The sequence below is a fragment of the Artemia sp. Qi Xiang Cuo genome, chromosome 5, assembly GCF_049724085.1.
Source record: "Artemia sp. Qi Xiang Cuo chromosome 5, ASM4972408v1, whole genome shotgun sequence".
NCBI lineage: Eukaryota > Metazoa > Arthropoda > Branchiopoda > Anostraca > Artemiidae > Artemia > Artemia sp. Qi Xiang Cuo.
In genome coordinates this window covers 7,653,736-7,677,418 of record NC_142798.1, presented here as the reverse complement: position 1 = coordinate 7,677,418, position 23,683 = coordinate 7,653,736, and the positions used below count along the sequence as shown (strand labels likewise).

The 23,683-nt window shown below is 36.5% G+C and overlaps 1 protein-coding gene across 1 annotated transcript in view; it reads right to left on the bottom strand.

The window, feature by feature from the left end:
• Nucleotides 1–5,759, bottom strand: part of LOC148951764 (uncharacterized) — a 243,061-nt gene extending 237,302 nt beyond the window's left edge. Inside the window, exon 1 of the mRNA XM_089089323.1 lies at nucleotides 5,485–5,759. Coding sequence (XP_088945449.1) covers nucleotides 5,485–5,680 — 196 coding nt within the window. The 5' untranslated portion in view covers nucleotides 5,681–5,759. The remainder of the gene's footprint in view (nucleotides 1–5,484) is intronic.
• Between the last annotated feature and the right edge of the window lie 17,924 nt (nucleotides 5,760–23,683).

Below are 23,683 nucleotides of genomic sequence, written 5' to 3'. Positions count from 1 at the left end.
GCAGTGCGTTAGATTAGCTTTGGTCGAGATTGAAGGGTTCATTGAAGGGTCGATTGAAGGTTGATTGAAGCACACGTCAATCGATTGACGGAAACTTTTGATTAAAATGATTGAACGTCTAGGGCCTCCTTAAGAGGCGTCCAGGAGGCAAAAATATTTTAATTTTGGTGGTCTTGGTACTTTAAAAATTACTGAACACGGAACGATGAGGAATGAAGTGGAATGATTATTCCCTTGTAAAAGTTGAGAGTGACTAATGTATAAGGGCTCTGCAAAGTTTTGTTCATCTTGCTTCGCTGCTTGAATGAACTCAATCAGTTATATTCTTTTTAATGCTGATTCCTGTCTTCTATTCATTTTGATGTCATAAATACCAATTCTTTTGTTAGTATAAATCTGTTAGGCTTAAAGCAGCTTTCACACTACGTACATAATTTCTGTGCTAAGTGATTAATTTATATTAAGTTAAGTATAACCTTTCACACTTAAGCCAGTCATTTCACACTAGCCTGGCGTAAAGATCCAGAAAACTATCATATCTAATCATCACAAATAAAATATTCGAAAAATTAGAAACGTGGAACGAAAATTCAAGCTCTGGCCGAGTTTGGAATGTAGTACCGTAATGGTTCCAACAGTTATTTCTTTACCGCTGAAGCAGCAAAAACTATCCCTAAACAGTGGCGGTTCTGGCCTTTCTTGCGCCCGGGGCAAAATCTTAATTAACGCCCACTATCTCTCACAAAATTTTTAATTTCCAAGCCAAATTTTAATAAAATTTTCATTTGGTAGCGAAAATATTTTCAATTTATTAATTAGTTAATAATTTATTTTTTATTTATTATTTAAATAATTTTATGGTACTGGTTAAGAATCAGGTAAGCGCGCATCGAGAAAAGCAAAAATCAGATAGCCATTGCCCAGTAAGTGGATGTCTGACGCAGCATAAACAAGGGTTTGTCACTGCGGAAACTATATTTAAACTTTAGTTTTTTGGTGTTTAGGGGGAAAAAAGGTACCTAGGTTAGGTTCCGTACTTAATATATGCTATGCTTTGCCCCCAACCCCCACCCTTAATGTGCAAATACATAGCCCAAATTTGTCACTTATCGCGCGCTTACCGGATTCTTAACCAGTACCAATTTTATTATTTAATCATCATTAATTATTTCAATGTCATTACCTAATCATTATTGATTGTCATTATAATTTAATTGTTTTTGATGTATTTTTATTTTATTAATTAGTTAGCAATTTATTCATTGTTTTCATTTATTAACTACGCCCTCCATTTTATTTAAATAAAATGCAATTTACAAAATTATAAAATGATTATAACCGTTAGGTTATTTATTTGAAATATTGCGCTCCTAAAATTTCTGCGACCGGGAAAAGTGCCCCTCTGTCCCTCCTCTAAAACCTCCTCTATAAAACCGCCTCAGTCTTCAAACTATAGAGCCAAAATCAAAATATTTTGTATATATAAGGACGTAAGATGTACCATGTCTAGCTATCAGTACTACTATATTAGTAAGACATTTCAGAAATAAAAAATGTTAGAATTTAGTCTTGCCTCGACATCATCCATACAACTCTTCTTGTATCAATTTGAATAGAAGAAACGCACCATTTTGATTCTAACTTCCTTCATTGAAAGATTATATAAACAGTTTTCCTGGTAATACCTATATGAATTCTTACAACTTTCCTTATTGCAAATCTGATTGCTCAACTCGAAACTATTTTTGACGCAGGAAACACAACAGATTATGGCCCAAACATGCTGTTAAAATTTTTCAATCTAAATATACATTACCCTACCCTTACTCAACTCACCAAAACCGCCAATGATACAGACCTTCGCCTGTAACATTCAAATTCAGCATACTGGAATCCATGGAAATTAAAATCAGGTTTTTAGGATTTTGCAATAGCGATTAAAAAAAACGGGGCAAATTAGCGGCAGGGGCAGTTTTAGCGGGTGGATAAAGGGGACACTAGCTCTGGGCTCAGACATTCTAGGGGCGCAAAATTCCATATAAATAATCTAATGGTTATAAACAAGTTTGTATACAGAGGGGTTAGGGGTTTGAACCCCCCTCCCTCTCGGGAATGTTTGTCTGACCCGTAAAAACGTAAAAAATGAACACAATTTTTTTTATGTGTTTAAAAAAAAAATTGTAGCCCCTCCTCCGAAAAAAATCCTGGATAAAATCCAAAAAAAATCCGAAAAAAATCCATTATAGTAAATAATGGTTTTGTTAAAATTTGGCCTGACAATTTTTGTGAGACAGTGGGGAACGCTAATCAAGATTTTGCCCTGGACCCAGGAGAGGCCAGAAACACCACTGATTCGCAGAGATAACTAGAAAAAGTCTAAATAATACGCCAAGTATACGTAAGATATATCTGAGTAAATGAACAATCATAGAATCTTAAAATTTTTGGGGACTGGGGTTCAAAGCCTCCTGTGTGCATATTTACCCGCAAATTAGAAAACACGAGATGAATTAACTTGATGACCGCCGTAAATCTTACATGTGTCACCTCCACTCCCCCACCATTGTAACGATGAAGTCATTATTGAAATTTATTTCTGGAAACGGAAGCTGCTTTTGACTCAATAGAACAAAAACTAAACTCTTTCAATGCGTCAAAGGATATTACGTCAATGTCACATTAATTTCTTCAAATCTTGTAAGAACGACGAATAAACAGGCATGGTTGCAAGACCGTGGCCAGGATTCCTCCACTCCCCCACCATTCCCCCACCATTCCCCCCACCAGGTCACCTCCACTCCCCCACCATTGTAACGATGAAGTCATTATTGAAATTTATTTCTGGAAACGGAAGCTGCTTTTGACTCAATAGAACAAAAACTAAACTCTTTCAATGCGTCAAAGGATATTACGTCAATGTCACATTAATTTCTTCAAATCTTGTAAGAACGACGAATAAACAGGCATGGTTGCAAGACCGTGGCCAGGATTTTTGTTCGGAGGGGGGGGGGTATTTTTCTGGGGAGAGGTACAAAAAACTTTAAAAAACGCATAACAAATTGTTTATGTGCATTTTTGTTACGTTTCTAGTAGTCGGACAAAAATTTTCGCGGGTTTTCAAACTAGGTGACCACTATCATGCCAACTGCACAGAATAACACATCGGTAGCAAAAATGGCATTTATTACAATTGGCGTGACTTTAAGTAATCAACTAAGTTGAGAATTACTGCAAACGCTGCAGCCAAAAATAGTAGTCTGCTTCCTGATTGGGTTTCTCACAATATAAACTAGCTGAGATCACAGCAGGCTATGTTTTATTCCTACATAAAGAGTTTCTTAGTAAAAAGAAAAATAATTTTCCATACTCCAGAGCAAAGACTTCTTTGTTGCTCAAATAACTGCCATGCTCTCTAAATAAACATCTCAGGAAAAGATCTACCCTCCAAATTTGAGCATAGGGTGGTATTTCCAATAAGTTCCTACCTCCTTTCTCCCCTCTTCAGAGCGGTGACTTCTTATAAGCTTGGAATACTTTTGTCTAATATATCGCAGAATTTTGGAATTACAAGTAAGAAAAGTTGAGGAGATTAGGACTACTTTAAACCATGGGTCCATTCCCATGCTTCATCTGCATATTACAACAGTTTTCAAAATTTATAAAAAGTTACTCTTTTTCAACTGTATTTTTTTAGCCCTGTGCCCACCTCTTTGAAAACTTTTTTTTAGATTTGCTGAAGTTAAAATGTTAGCTACTTATCGCCGGAGTCTGTTATCCCATCCCGTAGGCAGGCAGAGACCAAAATTGTGATAAATTTAGTAAGTGCTTCCCTTTGGAAGCAAGTTTTCCTTGGAGCTTAGTCTTTCTTGGGTAAGTTTTCCAGGAATGAGTTTTACGGGATTGACTCTTATAGTGGTCAGTTTTGCATCCCCGATTCATTCCGCATTGAAGAATCCAGTTGTTGTAAAACAAAATTTGAGGCCATATTGCATTTTCCTTTACATTTGGAACGAAAATATATTAATATATTTTATAATATATTATATTAATACATCTATTAGAATGATTTTTTTTAAGGACAGTAAGTTGTAAAAAAAAAATTAATTCAAAAATAAAAATAAAAGTCCAAATATTTCAGCTTCACATCCGGAGTCTTTATCAACGGAAAAAAACACAAATGAAAAAAAAAACTAAAAAAATAGGCCAAATTAAACATGAAAAACAACAAAAAATATATAAAAAACACGAAAAGAAGAAAACGAAAGAGAAGAACTCATATTTAAGACAAATCGGTACTGTTGTATTAGCTGGAAACCCCGCAGGAAGTGAAGTTTGATTAAAGCTAATGAAATAAAAGAAAATAGGATAAAAATATAATATTTTAGAAACAAATTTCGGTTATATATTTGCACATGGTAAAGTTCTACCAAATAATATTATTGAGTTAGGAATAAAGTGAATACACCATTTGATGCCTTTTTTTATGCTGTTGACGAATATAATAATCATTTCTATCGGAAATGAATTTCAGCCCCCCCCCCCCTATATATATACCTAACCTAACCCTGAATTGGCATATATTGGTGGGGGGCTGAAATTCATTTCCGATAGAAATGATTATTGTATTCGTAATCAGCATAAAAAAAGGCATCGAATGGTGTATTCACTTTAGTCCTAACTCAATAATATGATTTGGTAGAACTTTACCTTTGCACATTAGGGGGGGGGGGGTAAAGCAGAGTATATATTAAATACGTAACCTAACCTAGGTACCAGTACTGACAAATCTAATAAAAATCCTTATTACGTTACTTGTTTTATTACGTTTTCATTTGTGCTTTGATTTCTTCGCCATTGGATTTTGTTTCGGTAATTATTTTGCCGTTCATTTGATTGACTTACGAATAAAGTAAACATGCCACTCGATGCCTTTTTTACGCTCTTTCCAAATATAATAATCATTTTTGTCGGAAATGAATTTTACCCCCATCGCTCTATATACCAATTCAGGGTATATATTTGCACATTCGGGGGGGGGGGGGTAAACTTACCTCTCATTTACATCAGAAATATAATTTACCAACTCCCCCCCCCCCCTATGTTCCAAATATATACCCTGAATTGGTATATATAGGGGTAGGGGCAAAATTCATTTCCAACAAAAATGATTATTATGTTTGAAAAGAGCATAAAAAAGGCATCGAGTGGTATGTTTACTTCATTCGTAAGTCAATAATATGAACTGCAAAAAAAAATTACCTTTGTTTCTATGTGATTTTTCTTTCGTTTTCTTCTTTTCGTTTTTTTGTCTAGTGACGTTAGTTTCATAAACTTTCTATAGGCTAAATTCCTCTAAGAGCCTTTTTTAGTAATTTAAGCCCCCCCCCCCCACTCCGGAAAAATTCTTACGCGTGGGCTTCATTATTTTGCATTACTAGATTTCGAAAACGAAATCAAATATATTTATCAAATGCGGGTAATTACCTTCTTTCTTCAGCGTTTTCTTTCCGTAAGACTTGCTTATAAATCCATACTCATCAAATGTGCGATTTAAACTTGTCTTTTGAGTTCGAGGCTTATCCCATCCTAACAGGGATTTGCTTTCTTTATCATACAATTTAGTCGCGTCCCTTAGTCGAATCCCAGCGTAAACATCCGCGTTACTTCGTGTTCTTTGCATGTCTAGTCATATCCTAGTCCACATTTCTCTTCAACAATGAATTTACTACTGGTTTCGTATTTTGGATCAACTTTATGCTTGAAACATTCGAGTATCAAACAACCGCCAATTAAGATGATGTTTGAGTAATGACTAAGTTTGTGACGTTAACGGAGATGTTAACAGCATATCTGTCATCTAGGGGCATAATCATGCAGAGTAGATTACAGAAGGATTTGTCAAATTTTGCTTTACGTCATTTTCATCTAAATGGCTTTTGTAAGGGCATTAGTGGTAGGCCTATACATTGAGGAACAGTGGCGAAAGTTGTGGTGAATGAACAGAGTAATGACTAAGTCTGTGACGTTAACGGAGATGTTAAATGCATATCTGTCATCTACGAACATTATCATGTAGAGTAGATTATAGAAGGACTTGCCAAATTTTGCTGTACGTCATTTTCATCAAAATGGCTCTTGAAACGCCATCATTGGTATACATTGAGGAACAGTGGCGAAAGTTGTGGTGAATGAACAGAGTAATGACTAAGTCTGTGACGTTAACGGAGATGTTAAATGCATATCTGTCATCTACGAACATTATCATGTAGAGTAGATTATAGAAGGACTTGCCAAATTTTGCTGTACGTCATTTTCATCAAAATGGCTCTTGAAACGCCATCATTGGTATACATTGAGGAACAGTGGCGAAAGTTGTGGTGAATGAACAGAGTAATGACTAAGTCTGCGACGTTAACGGAGATGTTAAATGCATATCTGTCATCTACGAACATTATCATGTAGAGTAGATTATAGAAGGACTTGCCAAATTTTGCTTTACGTCATTTTCATCAAAATGGCTCTTGAAACGGCATCATTGGTATAAACTGAGGCACAGTGGCGAAAGTTGTGGTGAATGAACAGAGTAATGACTAAGTCTGTGACGTTAACGGGGATGTTAAATGCATATCTGTCATCTACGAACATTATCATGTAGAGTAGATTACAGAAGGATTTGTCGAATTTTGCTTGACGTCAGTTTCATAAAAATGGCTCTTGAAAGGGCATCAGTGATATACACTGAGGCACAGTGGTGAAAGTTGTGATGAATGAACAGAGTAATGACTAAGTCTGTGATGTTAGCGGAGTTGTTAACTGCATATCTTACTTACTTACTTGTACTTGTTGCACGTTCAAGCCGTATCCAGGCTCATCGTGGCACCCAGCAGATGAAGACAAGTTTCTTTCCAGAGATTTCCCTCGGGGTTGGCAGGCTGTCTAATTTCAAGCCAGTGACGATCCTAGCGTCACCCAAATTTTCGAAAACCCCCAATAGGCTCTAGGTCAGCCTTGACTGTCGCAAGCCATGATTTCTTTTGTCCTCCTGCTTTCTTCTTCCATACTGGTAGTGGAAGGCATTTGAGGCGAGGCGTCACCCAAAATTTTGAAAACCCCCAAGAGGCTCTAGGTCAGCCTTGACTATCGCAAGCCATGACTTCTTTTGTCCTCCTGTTTTTTTCTTCCATGCTGGTAGTGGAAGGCATTTGAGGTACTATTTGATAATATCGTCGTCTGATCTCCGCATGGTGTGGCAAAACCACCTCAGACACCTCATTTTTACAATATCAGAGACAAGTGGGTCATCCCCGCCTCTTCGTTCAAGACCCTGTCTGAGAGGGGAATGCCTAGTATATATCGCAGGTATTTGTGATGCAATACGTCCAAGTTTGACCCTTCCGCTGCTTTCAGTGACCAAGTTTAACACCCATAGAGAAGAACATAGAGTACCATGGCTTCGTAGACTCGGAGCTTTGTGCGTGGAGAGATTTCGCCATGCTTCCAAAGTAAGTTCTTTGGGTGCAGAAAGACGTTCCATGCTCAGGATACGCGATTCCGGATCTCTTCTGATGATTCCCTAGTTGCATATATCATTGGGCAAAGGCATTTGAACGACTTAACGTCCTCGATTTGACTACCATTTAGGGTCACAGGGGTGTCATCCATCCCATCTGTCCGTATTGTTTTTGTCTTCAATAGACTTATTTGGAGGCCAGTCAAAAGTGCTCTGCTTGCTACTTCATTAATCAAGGCCTGGGCATCTGTAACAGACTCAGCAAGTATATCCCCATCATCAGCGTATTCAAGATTCGTGACAGAGAAGGACGAGCTTACTGCCCCACCTTTATACTTGTCAAGGGCCACAAGAATCCAATCAATGACGAAGTTAAATAAGATCGGTGACAGAACGCATCCTTGACGTACACCCTCAATCACAACCAAATCCGAAAGCTCACTATCAACTCTAACTTGGGCCTTGGTTCCATCGTAGTATGCCTTCAGTAGTCTGATGATCTTCACAGGGACTCCGTTCTCCTTTTTTGCGACCCATATGGCGTGCCAATGGACCGAGTCAAAAGCCGTGATGAAATCGATAAAGATTTGGATTGTCTCCTGCTGGTTCTTGAAGCGATTTTTAAGGACCTGTCTTGAGCTAAAGATCTGATGACAGCAGCCCATACCTGGTCTAAATCCTGCTTGGTTGGGTCGCGTTCGGGAATTTCTAGTGTCTCGGAACCTATTTAGAAGTATCATTGTGAATATCTTAGCAGCAATCGGGAGGAAGGATATGCCTCGGTAGCTTTTACATTCCATTTGGTCTCCTTTTTTGAAGATAGGGACAATTATCTATGTCTTCCAATCATCAGGAATGTATTCATTATCCCATACATCCGAACAAGTTCTTGGAGTTTATCTGCGGCCGACTCAGGTAGAGCTTTCAGCAGCTCAGCAGGGATGCCATCTATTCCAGGACTTTTGCGGTTTTTTAGGAGTTTACTTGCCTGGCCTACTTCCTCTCTAGTAGGTGTGTCCATAGACACATTTTCATAAGAAAGGTTTTCTGACGAGTTGGGTAAGGCTATTGGGTATTGATTTTCGCTGCTAGTACTTCCTGGTATTAGCAATTCTTGGAAGTGTGCCCGCCATCTTTCGATACGTTTTTCCCTACTCGGGAGCAGTTGCCCGTCTTTCGCTTCAAGTAGTAGGGTGGTAGATTTCTTTTTCTTTCCGGTACATTCTCCAAGAATCTGGTAAAGTTTCCTTGTATCATTTCGTGAGGCGGTTTTTTCCCATCTCATCGGCTAAATTTGACCAGTAGGTCTTTCTGTCGGCTCTATCAGACTTATGGCTTCACGTGGCCTTTGAACTTGCTCCATTTTCTCTCTATCTTAGAAGTGGGGCATCCTGATGAGTTGGAATCCTGATCAAAACCTTCGGCGCCGTCTTGTAGGGTGGCAAAGCGGTTGGAAAGCTTATCGGTATTTATCTATTTTCAATTTAGATACATCTATTTTCTGACTTGGCATGGGCGCCTTCTTTGTACTGAGTCTTTACCTTAGCTCGGTCCTTAGCAAGAAGTGGTCGGATCTATTTTTTGATCCTGTGTCAGCACCTCTGTGCACCCTTGAATCTAACATCATGGTCTTCCACCTTTGCGGTATACGCAGGTAATCAATTTGAGCTTTCGTTCTTCCATCGACGGATTCCCAGGTATATGTGTGGCAGGGTTTGTGTCTAAACCAAGTATTAGCAACAGCAAGATTGTTCTGCACTGCGAACAGGAGCAGTCTGTTTCCATTAGAGCACCTTTCTCCGAGGCCATGATTGCCAATCGCCTGTTAGGAGTCATTCAACGTGCCACCAACCCTTGCATTAAAATCGCCTCCAATCACGAGCATATCTTTTCGGGGGGTCCTGTCAATGACTGTCTGAATTTCGCTGTGAAACTGATCTTTTTGGTGTTAGGCGCATCTCTGGTTGGGGCGTATACGCTTAGGACGGTCATTTTGTTATTTTGGCCTTTAAATATCACCCATACAATCCTGCTAGATACAGCCTCATATTCAAGGAGCCAAGTGGTCGCTTTTGGAGACAATATAAGACCTACTCCAACTATACCGGAGCCATCAGTTGGTCCTGAGTTGTAAAATATGACCTTCTTCCCAGACGCTGCTTCTAGGTAAGAGATGGCACGTCAATTCAGCCCCGTCTCAGAGACGCACAAGATTTCAAGGTTATAAATATGAAATTCTTCAGCGATAAAAGCTTGTGTCAGGGGGCACTATATCGAGTATAGGTTCCAGCAGCCAAAGTTTGGGCCTTGTCTTCTTGATACAATGGTAGCTAGCCCACTTTTCGGCGAGGGTGCAAGTTTCGTAGCATCGCATAAAACCGGGGATGCCGTAGCCAAACTTTTACTCTGCTTCGCATTCATCATCATATTATTAGCTAGCCCTCTTTTCGACGAGGGGCAAGTTTTGTCGCATTGCATAAAACCGGGGATGTCTTAGCCAAACTTTTACTCTGTATCACATTCATCATCTTTATTGGAAGTTTCTTGGGAATAAAATTCACCACACGGTCCCCAGTCTTGCGGTCACCCGGAGCGCGTTAGCTGCCACCTTGCTGGGCATGAAGCTTAGTTATGTTTACACCTTTTCACCACTTTGAGGTGCGCTGATGGATTTCTGATGCTGTCTAGGGATGGAGGGTCAAGCTTCATTGCCTGGAGCTCCACCACCGCCGTGGGAATTTCCAGGCTTAGCTAGCCCTGTGCTCCCACCCAGAGTCAGCAATAGGCTTCAGGAAAACTGCATATCTGTCATCTACGAACATTATGATGTAGAGTATATAACAGAAGGATTTGTCAAATTTTGCTTTACGTCATTTTCATCAAAATGGCACAGCGGCAAAAGTTGTGGTGAACGAAAAGAGCAATGACCAAGTCTGTGACGTTAACGGAGATGTTAACTGCATATCTGTCACCTACGAACATTATCATGTAGAGTATATTACAGAAGGATTTGTCAAATTTTGCTTTACGTCATTTTCATCAAACTGGCTCTTGAAAGGGCATCAGTGGTATACACTAAGGCACAGTGGCGAAATTTGTGGTGAATAAACAGAGTAATGACTAAGTCTGTGATGTTAACGGAGATGCTAACTGCATATCTGTCATCTAAGAACATTATTATATAGAGTAGATTACAGAAAGATTTGCAAATTTTTTTTACGTTACGTTCATCAAAATAGTTCCTGAAATAGGATTTAATTTCGAATACGGATGTATTTTGATCATATGGGACCGTAAAATTGAAATCCGCAAATAAGTAACTAATTATTCCATGAATGTCCTACATAGTCGTACTTCTAAGACAGGTTGTGGAAATTGATGACGAAGAAGTATTTTTTTTATAGTAAATTTGTCATTTTTTACAAGAATCTAAACTGAGGTGTCATGGCGAAAATTGTGGTGAATAAACAGAGTAATGACTAAGTCTGCGACGTTAGCACAGATGTTAAAAGCGTATTTGTCAATGTAGCCTAGGAGCATAATTATGCAGAGTAGATTACGGAAGGAATTGTCGATTTTTCACTTTGCCTCATTTTCATCAAAATGGTTCCCGAAAGGGGATTTAAAGTCCAATACAGGCACATTTTGAACAATCAAACAGTTCGTGGTAACGAACTGTAAGTAAGGAGCGACCCGGCTCAATGGTAACCGAAACTCTAGAAAACGGGTTTTTGATACCAATAGATATATCAAAAGAATCAGATTTCAATGCTGATTTCAAATATATAACTTTCATCAAGTTTAGATCAACCCATAAAAAGTTAAGCGCCTGAGAAAATTTGGCTGATTTTCAAAAAAAGGTGGAAAGACCCACTAAAAGTTATATAACCTTCATTAAAATCACACCATCATATTCAGCGTATCAGAGAACCCTACTGTAGAGGTTTCAAGCTCCTATCTGCAAAAATGTGGAATTTTGCATTTTTTGCCAGAAGAAAGATCACGGATGCGTGTTTAGTTGTGTTTGTGTTTGTGTGTGTATTTGTTTTTTTTTTTTTTTTCCCCAGGGGTGATTGTATAGACACAGTGGTCCTAGAATATCTTGGGAGGGCTCATTCGAATGGAAATTAAAAGTTCTAGTGTCCTATTCAAGTGACCAAAAAAATGTTGTGCAACTAGGCTCCCACCCAAGCTCATTCTTTTCCCAAAGTCACCCGATCAAAATTTTGAGATAGCCATTTTGTTCAGCATGTTCGAAAAAATGATAAAAATGTATTTTAGGATGAATTGAGCCCACACCTTCAACTGTGAGTGTTATTAATTTTTTTATATTTAATCATTTTTAAATTTTTGTTTTGTTTTTTGGTTATAATAAATACTTTTTATTTTTTGTTAATTTCTTTTTTGGGGGGGAAGGTTAGGGTCGGGGGCTATATGGAAGGATCTTTCCATCAAGGAAGTTTTCATGGGGGAAGGGACATTGCTATGAAGGGGGCGCCGGATTTCCCAGCATTATTAAAGAAAAAGATCAGGAATAAATAAAAAAAAAACAAGTTTTTCAACTGATCAACTGATTGTGATTAAGAGGTCATTTTTAAAGAACTGGAAAAAAAATTCGAACTATAGTTTAAAGAGCAGGGTATTGACTAGGGGCGAACCCCCTAATATACGTGTTAAAAATTTATGAATATAGAAGTTCGTTACGTAAGTTAATTCTAAGTTACGTATATTTATTACTAATAAAAACGTTCGTAAATAAAATTAAACAAGTTTCGAGAAAGCCATTTAACCAAATATAATATGCAAATTTTGTTTTAATTATTCATGTACGGTGAGCCAAAATCAAAACCTGCATTAATTCAAAAACGTTCAAAGATTAAATAAAAGAAACAAGTTTTTTTAACTGAAAGTAAGGAACGACGTTAAAACTTAAAACGAACAGATATTATTCCGTATATGAAAGGGGATGTCCCCTCCTCAACGCCTTGCTCTTTACGCTGAAGTTTGACTTTCTCACAACTCTATTTTTTTAAACAATAAAAAAACTTTGGCGCAAAGAGCGAGGCGTTGAGGAGGGGACAGCCCCCTTCATATACGGAATAATTTCTGTTAGTTTAAAGTTTTAACGTCGTTCCTTACTTTCAGTTAAAAAAACTTGTTTTTTTTATTTAATCATGAACTTAAACTTAAAATCTGCAAAAAAAAGGTTTCAATATTCCATGAAATGGAATATACAATCGTATTTCTAATATAGGTTGTGGAAATTGATGACGATTAAGTATTCGTTTTGTAGTAGATTTGTCATTTTTTTACAAGTATCTACACCGAGGCGCATTGGCGAAAGCTATGGTGAATAAAAAGAACAATGACTAAGTCTGTGGCTTTAACGGAACACGTTAACGTTAACGTGTTAACGTTAATGTTAACAGCATATCTGTCATCAACGGGCATAATCATACAGATTAGATTAGGGAAGGATTGGTCAAGAGTTACTTTACGTTATTTTCCTCTAAGTCAAATACGGACATATTTTGTTCACACCTGAACGTGACAATGTAATCCATGAAAAATTACTTATATAGTCATATGACTATATAGTCATACCTCTACGACAGGTTGTGGAAATTGATGACAAATTAAACCTAATAGGTAAATACCACTTTGTTTTTCCAAGTAGTAATTTTGTTATTGTTCCTAATTTTAGCGAATATTTATGATATTCTAGACCATTGTCATCATGGCTACGCCATTTGCCACAAGCTAGTAAAGAACAAGCTCTAGCCCATATTAATAAAAATTTGTAAACACGTCAAAAATCAGAAAAAAAAATATCAAGTGGGAAAGATTTGTCATTTGAAGTTGATTCAGAAATGGTAACTATTATTTTCATTGATACTAACAACATATGTTTGTTGCAAAAACAAATTTATGGGAATTTCGAAAAATGGCCTGAAAACCCATGAAAAATGGTGTCGTATCTGCAGCATTTCAATGACCATTGCACCATTGGTATTGCCATAGCCGACAACCCCATTTAGATGAATTACAGTTCCTAATCTTGAGCCTTCTTTTTTAATGTGTCCTTCTTTTTTCATTCTCCTTTTCTTTTCTTTTTTTTTTGCCGCCAGCGGGTTGCTAAAACGCCATAAAAGTATGTCTAAGGGCTCATTTGAAAGCTAATTTTTATACCCATTTTCTTTTTGTAGCTAACAATACATAATATAAAAATAAAATTACAATTATTGTCTATTAAAGAACCCCTGATCTAGAATGCTTCCAAGGACCCTAGAAAACGAAGCGAATAGAGAAAGGTGATATCACATTAAATATGTGAGGGTTAAAGAGCCAAGAGTATCATTAGTGAAGGCTGAAGACCCAGGCAGGTTGAGAGATAGGACAAGACATCATGTATTCCTCATCATAGCTTTTTTAGTAAGAGTTTTACATTTTGAGCACCAGATCAAACAGTTAGCAAATCCATCACCTTTTTCGTTTCAAGGGTTTATACGCTCCTCCATCCACAAAAAAAGCGTAACGGTTACATAAAATACGTTTTGAAGGAAATTTGTTTTTAAGTACAATTATCATTTTCCCCCTATTTACCCCCTCCCCCAACCCAGTAGAAATCGTTGGTACAATGAAGAGAATTATAACTTCCTTAGTTAGGATTTAGTTAATAAAACATAAATTCCTTAGAATTTTACAGTCTCAGTACCAAATCAACCTTATCGTAATCAAATCAGTTTTCTTTTTCCGTTTCAAGGGCTTATGGGCTTGGACCCCCCCCCTCTCCCCCTAAAAAAGATGAAAAATTACATAAAAATATTTATTAGCAATTAAATGGTCAAAAAAGAATCTTTATTAATTTTCCCCTATTTTACCCCTTCCCCAGTCAAAGTAATTGGTACAATGAGGAGAATCCATGTAAGAGAATATTATATAAAATATAATATAAAGATTCTCCAGAGCCATTTCTGGCACATAGGACGTCGAATCGGTGTTTCAGTTGGTGGGTCTTTTTCACAGGGACATGTAACAAGCCTTTCAACTAGCCATGCCGCAGGGGGATTGATCCCTGTGCCCCGTGTTGCCAATCAGAGCATCAATCCACAGTACCAACAGAGGAAAACAGAATATTACGTAGATACCTAAACATGTAAAAAAAATACATTGATAGGTCACAATTTTTCCGGGTGGAATCTTTGTAGACCAATGGACCGATTCCGTATACATTTCCCTGTGTGTAGATATACTAAAGATATGTGGATGTGTAGACATGTCATTGTTATCAGAATGGTTTCCAAGAGGGTTTAATATACCAAGGACAGCGAGAGTGAAATCTGATTTAAATTGGTACGTGGAAACCTGAACAACCATATACGTCTTTAAAATTAGAAGAAATCTGGAATACAGCTTTGGTGAAAAAGAACCACACACGTGTCATTATGCAGTTTTTATTTGTAGTGATTTCGAAACGAAATGTGGGTGAAAATCAGCAAAAATTAGCTAAAACAGCTTAAAAAGGTGAAGCTTTCCTTTGAAGGTGCATCTGTACTTGGGAATAAAGAGATTGTTAAATTTGAATTTTGAAAGAATAGAATAATTGTTAAATTAGTCTTGCTTATTCTTTCTCACGGTTCAGTGTAGCGACACTGAGGAAAATGTCGAACAACCTCAAAAACTTAATCACTTTGAAACAAGACCTAACATGAACGCAGGGCGCAAAAAATGATAAAAATTTGTATGATCTTAAAGTTTTGAGCAGTGAAAAAATACTATCACAATAAAAAGTCAGCAAAAAATAACCTAAAAAAGCTTTAGAAGGTGTAGCTTTCCTTTAAAGATGCAGCTGTATTTGGGAATAAAGAGATTGTTAAAGGTTGAAACTTTACAGACAAAAATAATTGTCAAATTAGTCTTGCTACTTCTTTTTCACAGTTCAATGTGGCAACATTGACGAAAATGTCAAACTACCTTAAAACTTCATTATTTTAAAACAAGACCTAACATGGACCCAGGGAGCAAAACATGGTTAAATTTTGATGTCCTTAATAATTTGAGCAATGAAAAATACTATCTAAATAAAAATTCAGCAGAAAAATAGCTAAAACTGCTTTAGAGGGTGTAGCTTTCCTTTGAAGATGCAGCTGTATTTGACAATAAAAAGATTGTTAAATTTCGAACTTTTACGGACGAAAATAACTGTCAAATTAGTCTTGCTAATTCTTTTTCACAGTTATACGCACAGTTTATATAATTATATAAACTGAGAGAGGAATTGAGAGAAGAATTTGGGACAATATTTGGGGGCGCCCACCCGCCCAGAGTCTCGGGAAAGTGACCCAAAAATTTCAAAAATTTGTGAAAAATTCAATTTTTTTTCAGAATGTGGGGCTAAGCTTAGGCAACGAATAGGTACTATTTGAAAGATAAAGATGGCTTTAAAAGATTGGTTGGCTGTTATTTCAAGCAAATTTATGGTCCACTGTCAATTCTAAATTACTCGTCGATCTTCTTAAGACCATAGGTGGGTTTGCCCTGTTTGCCTCTTTTTGAATTCTTGATCAGCATGCCTAAGACTCTAGGCAGGCATGCCTTTCCAAAAACTAACCTGACAAATATGTGTCCAATAAGAGAGTCCATGCATACTCCTGCCATTTACCCGTGCCCCAGCCATTTAAACATTTGCCTCTCAATTACTTGGACTATCTGTCTTGACTTTTCTCTGTCCTACAGTTACCCAGCGTCTTGATGCAACCTATACAACCTAATGTTAAATACTTGATAACTTCAATTCAATTGATAACATAGATAATTATATGAACTGTGGTTATACGTAGCAACACTAACGAAAATGTTTACTGCCCAAAGAACTTCATTATTTGTAAACAAACAAAAGATCCATCTTAGGAAGTCAAAGTAGCTATGATGGGTCCAGCGGACAAAAAATACTTGAATTTCGGTGTCTACAGTTGGTATTTTCTTGGAAATTCTGAAAATATCTCGCCTGTCCTCTGCCTAGAATCTACATAAAAGATCTAGAATTTGAGTTAAAAATGAGCTCCAATTATGAAACAGGAAGCTCAGTGGTGCAGTTAGAATGTTTCTCATCTGCTGTACTCTCTGAGATGCGGCCTAGTATTTAAGGGGGCAAAACAGATATCACCCGTTTCTTACGGCTTAAACCTAGAACGGGTATAAATCACAAAACCGAGGATTTATACCCAGCAGGAAACGGAACGGCAAAGACTGCAAGAAAACAAACTTCACAAACCTTTGAAGAAATTATGCAACTTCATTGATTTTTACTGTTCTAAAAAAATCATTATTTTACGATTTTTTTCGAAAAAATTGAACAAGCCAATTTTTTATGTATTAATTTTTATATTTTTTTTTTTAGAATTTTTGGTACTATTGGCTCGAATCACTCCTTACTTACAGTTCGTTATGACGAACTGTTTGAAATATTCCAGAATCCCTTCTTTTCTTTATCCTTTTTATTCGTCTCAGTTTCCCTTTGGCTGCTCAATTTTACATGTTGGGAGAACATTGTGGGATTGAGGAATTTTCAGGAAGATTTTGCGAGGGGGAGAATTCCGGGAGTATTTGCCGCATGGGGTATTTTTTTTCTGTGGAATTTTTGTAGGGGGGAATTTTTCATTGGGGAGTACACCGTACTCTAAGTAAAATGCCCAAACGGATGAACTGACGTAGGAGGCAAAAAACGGATGAAATCTGATCGAAAACGCGAAAAACGACCAGTTTTATACAAAATTACTGCAATAACCTAAGGAATTTGGTAAGTCAGAACCACGGTTTTTAAATCCTTTTCCATTACTCTCCCAGTATGAAGGTGCACTCACGCACAGTAAAAGTATGTGACGGGTGATATTTTAAGAAATACGCCAAGATACTATTGGTCTCTTCTGACTTCACGCGTCTGCCAGAGGCTTTTGTGTTATATAGACAAAAGCTTAATAGTTCTACAAGCTAGTTATTACTCATAATTAATCCTCACATACTGAATTAAAATATCAATGTTGACAGACAAGTGACAAATTAAGGCTATAACTTGGCTTAGTTCAATCATACCTCGGTCACAACTGATATTGGAGCCATATTCTTAATTGCAAGTACCATCTTGCCCGTATAAAGTCAATAGCAATATTTTGATAAAAAATTTCTGAGGCACCATACTACATTTGTTTATGGATTCACATCAACGCAGCACCCGAACCCAGAGAGGGGATGCAAAATTTGAGCTTGAATGAAACGGATTGTGGCTGTATGGCTCTTTATGAGTTTAGGGTTATAAAGGACAAGGATATAGCTCTATCGTTCATACCAGTTTCATATAAACTGAGTCCATGACAAGCACAAATCCGAAAATCCAATGCAATGAAGCTTAACCTGGTAAAATTCAATACCCAAAAAGCTCAATCCAGCTAAATCCCAATAAATCTGATATACCTTACACTGAACTCAGCCTAGAAGCAACTCAACTGATGAGGAATTCCTTACACGTGAGATTAGACCCAGAAAAAATCAATCGATATAAAACCAACATAGTAGCCTAATGTTCTTTTGGTGAAGCTTGACTGCACGATCCTTCTAATAGGCAAGAGTCGAGAGAAAACGCAACTCTTAAGTGGGTGAAATGTACGTCCAAATGGTTTTAAAGGGGTATATTGAAAAGGGTTATTTGGTCTTTGTGTGGGTGGAATGTTTTCTGGTTCAAGTTTGCTAGGGTAGCCTATATTAAACATTCAGTTCATTTTCACTAGTTCTTTCTAGTCATCTGTATTATTATAGTAATATATTTTTTATTGTTCGCTGAAATATAAAAAATTAAAACATATTGTTTAAAATACATATAGTTTTCAGTAGAATGCAAATGGCACAATAGGCTTTAGAACTTCTACGGCTAGGGGTGGGGGTGGGGGGCAGCAGCCAACTCCTGTTTGTAATAATTTTTGTGCATTTTAAGTTTGACTTAAGTATTCAATTTAGTTTTTTCTCGCTTTGAAATTTATTTATTCTATATCAGTATTTGTTTTCTTTATACTTGATATGATTATTTATCTTAAATTCTGTTCGTTTTTGGTTTCATTGATTCTTTGACAGTAATATCTGGTGGTTTAAGTTTTAGTTATTACAGGACTTTATTTCTGCTCGTCTTGAGGTTACTTTAGCTTTTTACTTTACTTTGGAAAACTTTTTTGTGTTAAAACTGTTTGTGTACCAAAGATTAAATATATTTCCCAAGAAACAATTGTCATTTTTCTTGGAATACACGTGGAATGTATATAAAGGAAAAAAAGAAAATAAAACAGAGCTTTAATTTGATTAAACTAAAATAAAAAAACCTTTGCTGGTCCTGACTCTCTCGTAACATATAATTCTGAGCAGTAAAATGTATGTCGTCTCTTCGGTAGCTCATTGTACCGAAAACTCGGGGAACTAGATTGCGAATTTTGGTACCTAAGAATTCTGAGGGTATCAAAAATCACTGAAGGTGATTTCTGATTTTGGGTGTTATCAAAGTATTCACTCCGTCATTCCACTGTTTCAAAAGGACAGAGGAGGAATTGAAGATTTTGCGAAAATAAAATATGAAATGGAGAATACAAGACTGGGAAGTGAAAAATAAAATACGAATGGTAAGAACACAATGGAAAAAGAAAGAGTGGAAAATACACATTTTATTCTAAATTACGAGATTTTTCAAATTTTCCTAATTAATTCCAGTTTTGAGCATATAGTTGTCATGTACATGTTACTACATTATATCTAGTGTCTAAACAAGTCATTATATCTAGTCTTTAAACAAGTGAAATGAGTCTTAGAAATATATTAGAAATGTTTGCTGGTCACTTAAACAGTTTTCCAAATAAACCAGTTAAAGTATCATTTCCGAGGCAGAAAATTTCGGTTTTTGAATTTGGAACAATTCGGTACGTTACCACTGAATCAGGAGTTAGCTTGTTTTTCCACAGCCATTATATGATCTTTTCCACTATATATACATCACAAACATGAAGTCTGAACATCCTCAAAACAGTGGTTCTCATTAATCAATTTCTGCACGAAAAAAAAAAACAAAAACATTTGAATATGGTCTGTAAAAGATAAAAGTACTATCGGACCTGTGAGAAAATGCTCCCATTTTGAATCTGTAAAGTTTTTGATTTACTGCTCGAAGAACATATTTTGAAGATAGGGTTAGGAAGTCGTCCCAATCCTAGGCACTTCTACCTTTTGTCTAACTTCATTTTGAAACTGCCGCCGGCTTGATTGCCTTGCTAGAAGACTTAAAGTTCCCTTTAAACGTTTTGGAAAATGCCTGACAATGTCTAGTGAAATGCCCGACGATGTCTCGACAAAGTGTACCCGACTTTGGCTAGAGAGCCTAGAGTTTCTTTTTTGTGTTTGGTGAAAGGAAGGATTGTTGGCTGTGGCTTCTATGTGTGGCTTCTATGTGGTTTCTATGTGTAAGACTCATACTAACCTTGTAAGTCTATTTTGACTTACAAGTTCTTGGGAAAACTTTAACAAAAGAAATATATCAGCAAATATATCTTTAATCACAAAGAATAATCACAAGCAGTGTGATTATTCCTTCTATTATCCCACTCCTCCTGTCCTTCTGTTGCATTCACTCCTTCAATCGTACCAAAGAACTAACACATAAATGATGACAAAAATATAAATTTTATAATAAAATCTGTATAAAAAGGTTTTTTGCAGCCATATAAAAAGAAAGAGGACTCCATTTAACAAAGTATACCCAGGCCTGAGGTCGTCCTATGTCCTGTTAATTTGGGTCTTTTCTGCAATTTCTTCAAAAGTAAGGCCATTGACGTTCTGAGTCACTTATAGAAAATGTAAATCCAATAACTAGCATCATTTTAATCTCACGACCACTTTTACCCGCCTCGCTACCTTTTCAGCGAACAAAATAGTACATCTAAATGATTGAGCTGTTATTTGTAAAATGATGTCCCTGGCTTAGAACAACTCACCTGGCCATTCTGGTCAAAGAAAAGAGGAGCAGAAGCTGGTGACAGCATTGACAAGTCTGTATCAAATCCTGAATCTTGATCATCCTCAATATTTTCCACAATTCGTTTTTTCGGTTTTCCGGTAACAACAAAAATTGCCATTCATTTAGAAGTTGGGGCTCTTAACTATTTTATTAAACCTGGAAGACTAAGTCTTTTCCTGATTTGGGAGAATTTCCCGGTAATCTTTAGGGACGTTGCTATGGTAACTCAGACATTCTTGCATAGGGAGACAGATACAAAGAAGGAATAGATAACGGTGATAAGTTGGCAATTAATCAAAGATTGACTGTTTCCCTCTAAAAGACGTTTGCATCTGCCAATAATGCTCTCGAATTCCTTTCAAGGGATAAAACCCATTATGCATCCTACTTTCTTAAGAAGACGAGAGTAATTAAAAGACAGAGCCATGAGACAAAGTTTTTCTTGTGGCTCTCTTTTCTGCTTTTCCCCCATAGTTCCATTTTCTTTAAAAAACAGAAAATATAAATCTAATATGGGTTAAAAATGGCAGTTCTATGCAACAAATTGGCGCACTGGTGCAGTCTTAGCTATAAATTACAGGGCTCAGAGTTGATTTCTCTGATACATCTTTATTCGTTACTTGCTACTTAGTAGCTGAAGCTATGAATGCTCGGGCATTTCTTCTCCATTTTACGGGAAATAAAAAATAGTTTTACCTCTGACAGTTTTATCTTTATGTTTATTCGTTACATGCTACATAGTAGCTTAAGCTATGAATGCTCGGGCATTTCTTCTCCATTTTAAGGGAAATAAAAAAATAATTTTTCTTCTGATAGTTTTCACCTTTATGTTAAGTTTCTCGATTTACTAAAGTAAACTCCGAGCTGTTGAACTGTGTAAAAAGCACAGCGAATACGTGTATATCTAATTTTAATTGGTTCAGTTAAAATGGGAAATTTCTTCTGTATCCATAATTTTTAACCTTTTTAATCACAATTTCTAAGACTCAAAAGTCTTAGATAGAAACAGACTTCAGTAAACCTTACACTAGAGTACACTGCGTTAATACCGTATTTCTAGTAAATAAGTACTTTGCTAACAGGTGTAATATAGTTCAGAAGTGTTAATTGGGAGTGGAGCAGAAGGGGCCATTTTCCACCTAACTTTTGAAAAATAATTTTTTTTGAATTTTCACTGAAGAAATTGAAAACCAATAAAATTATATTTTTTCAGATTTTGAAAAATACATTTATCTCCGCCCACTAAATTCTCGTGAATTGGCGCCCCTGATTCAGATGCTCGATTACCGCTGATCTGTATTTTTCCAAGTGCCTAACGTTGTATGTCGAGACCCCGCATAGCTTCCAACCAACGTTAAATGTCGTAAAACGTTTATTACCCGTTTAAACGTTCTTAGTAATTCATTAGTATTTTCTTTATCTGCATCCTTTAGGGTCCCTACTTCTCTTTCCTTTTTTTCAACATAAATTTACTGATTATCATGCTACCACATGATAATTGTCTACTGAGCGCATGCAAAATATTTTCGGTCGAAGGAGATTTGGGGCGGTTTTATTTTTTAAGGTGGGTTTGAATAAAAATGAGATAAACTTATTAATTGAAATGAGGGCTGATACTTTGCCACTGGGCCAAAGAAGAAAGTTTATCGGAATGGAAAGGTCAAAGACTAGTCCTTATTTTTGTCCTATGAGTGGAGGTTTAGATGAAAGCGCATATCACTTGATGTGTGAATGTGAGGAGCTGAGTGACTGGAGACTTAAAGTGTTTGGTAGGGGGGATTATGATTTCGAGTGGTTGGTGAGAGTATGTGCGGATGAGTGTTTTATGGGCCTCAGAGGCTTGGCACGATTTCTTCGTCTAGCGATGATTAGATTAGCGATGATCAGTAGATTGCTGAAGGATTATGTTAGGATTTGTTCAATTTCTTTGTAATTGTTCTTTGTTTATATTTTTTGCCATAGCCTATGGGTTTTTAGCGCAAATAAATTCTATCATATTTAATTCTATACGGTTAGCACAGACAAAAGTGGTGAATGGCAAACAGCATTCCATTGAAGAAATTTCCAAATTTCGCATTAAAAAAATACGCACTCAAATTTTTAAATTAGCCCAAATAAAAGGGTTTGCCAAATAATTTTTGAGCGGCAAAGTATGAGCAGCTTCTTAGGCAGATTAAACACTTTTAGAGAAACTAGAAGAATGAAGAGCAATAAAACCCCATTTGGCCCAGAGAAAATTAAATTAAACGTTTAGGAAACAGTTCCAAAATTACAATTCTGAAGAGCTTCTACAGTTCTAAAGTTGACAAGCTTTGACAAGTTCTGAAGTTTTGAAGAAGTTCAAACGCTCTGAAAAGTTCTTTTTCAAAGTGCTACTGCTAGTACTAATATTAACAACTTGTAGCAGCAAATACAAGGAACTAGAAAAAAAAAATTAAATTTCTAGATTCTAATACTATCTAGGCTACCTGGCGAAGCATTTTATAATAATTAAAGACTGACATAAAAACTTACAACAAGCAGAAACGACTCCTTTGTAGGAAAATGTCTAAGGCGCTGTTCGACTCTCGTGGGCAGAATGCACACTCAAAACAGAGAAATTGAATTTGAATTGAATTAAACTTTATTAAACAAAAAACAAAAAAAAACAGTACATGATTTAATCAATCAAAAAGAATATAATTTTCATAAAGCTCACGGGGAATTTCATAATTTTTATGGGAAACAGTTTTATAAACTCCTAAGGTTTTGAAGCTCTGAAGAACTTTTAATGTTTTGAAGAGTTCCTTTCAAAACTGCTACTACTACTTTTTCTAACAATTTTTCGCAAGAACTAAAAAAAAAGTAAAAAAAAAAAACAGTGAATATTTCATTCAAATGCTAGATAGGCTCCTTGTCGAAGCACACTATAATGCAACATATCTGTCAATTTTTTGGGTACTGACATTGGCAAGCTTCAGGTTTAGTCCCCCCCAGTTTCAGGTCCAATGAGTTACCGAAGAGACAACATTTATTTTACTGCGTAGAACAATTTTACGAGAGAGTCAAGGCCAGCAAAGGTTTTTCATTTTATTTGTATCAAAATACATCTCTTGTTTTTGTTTGTTTGTTTTCTTTAGTCTACATTC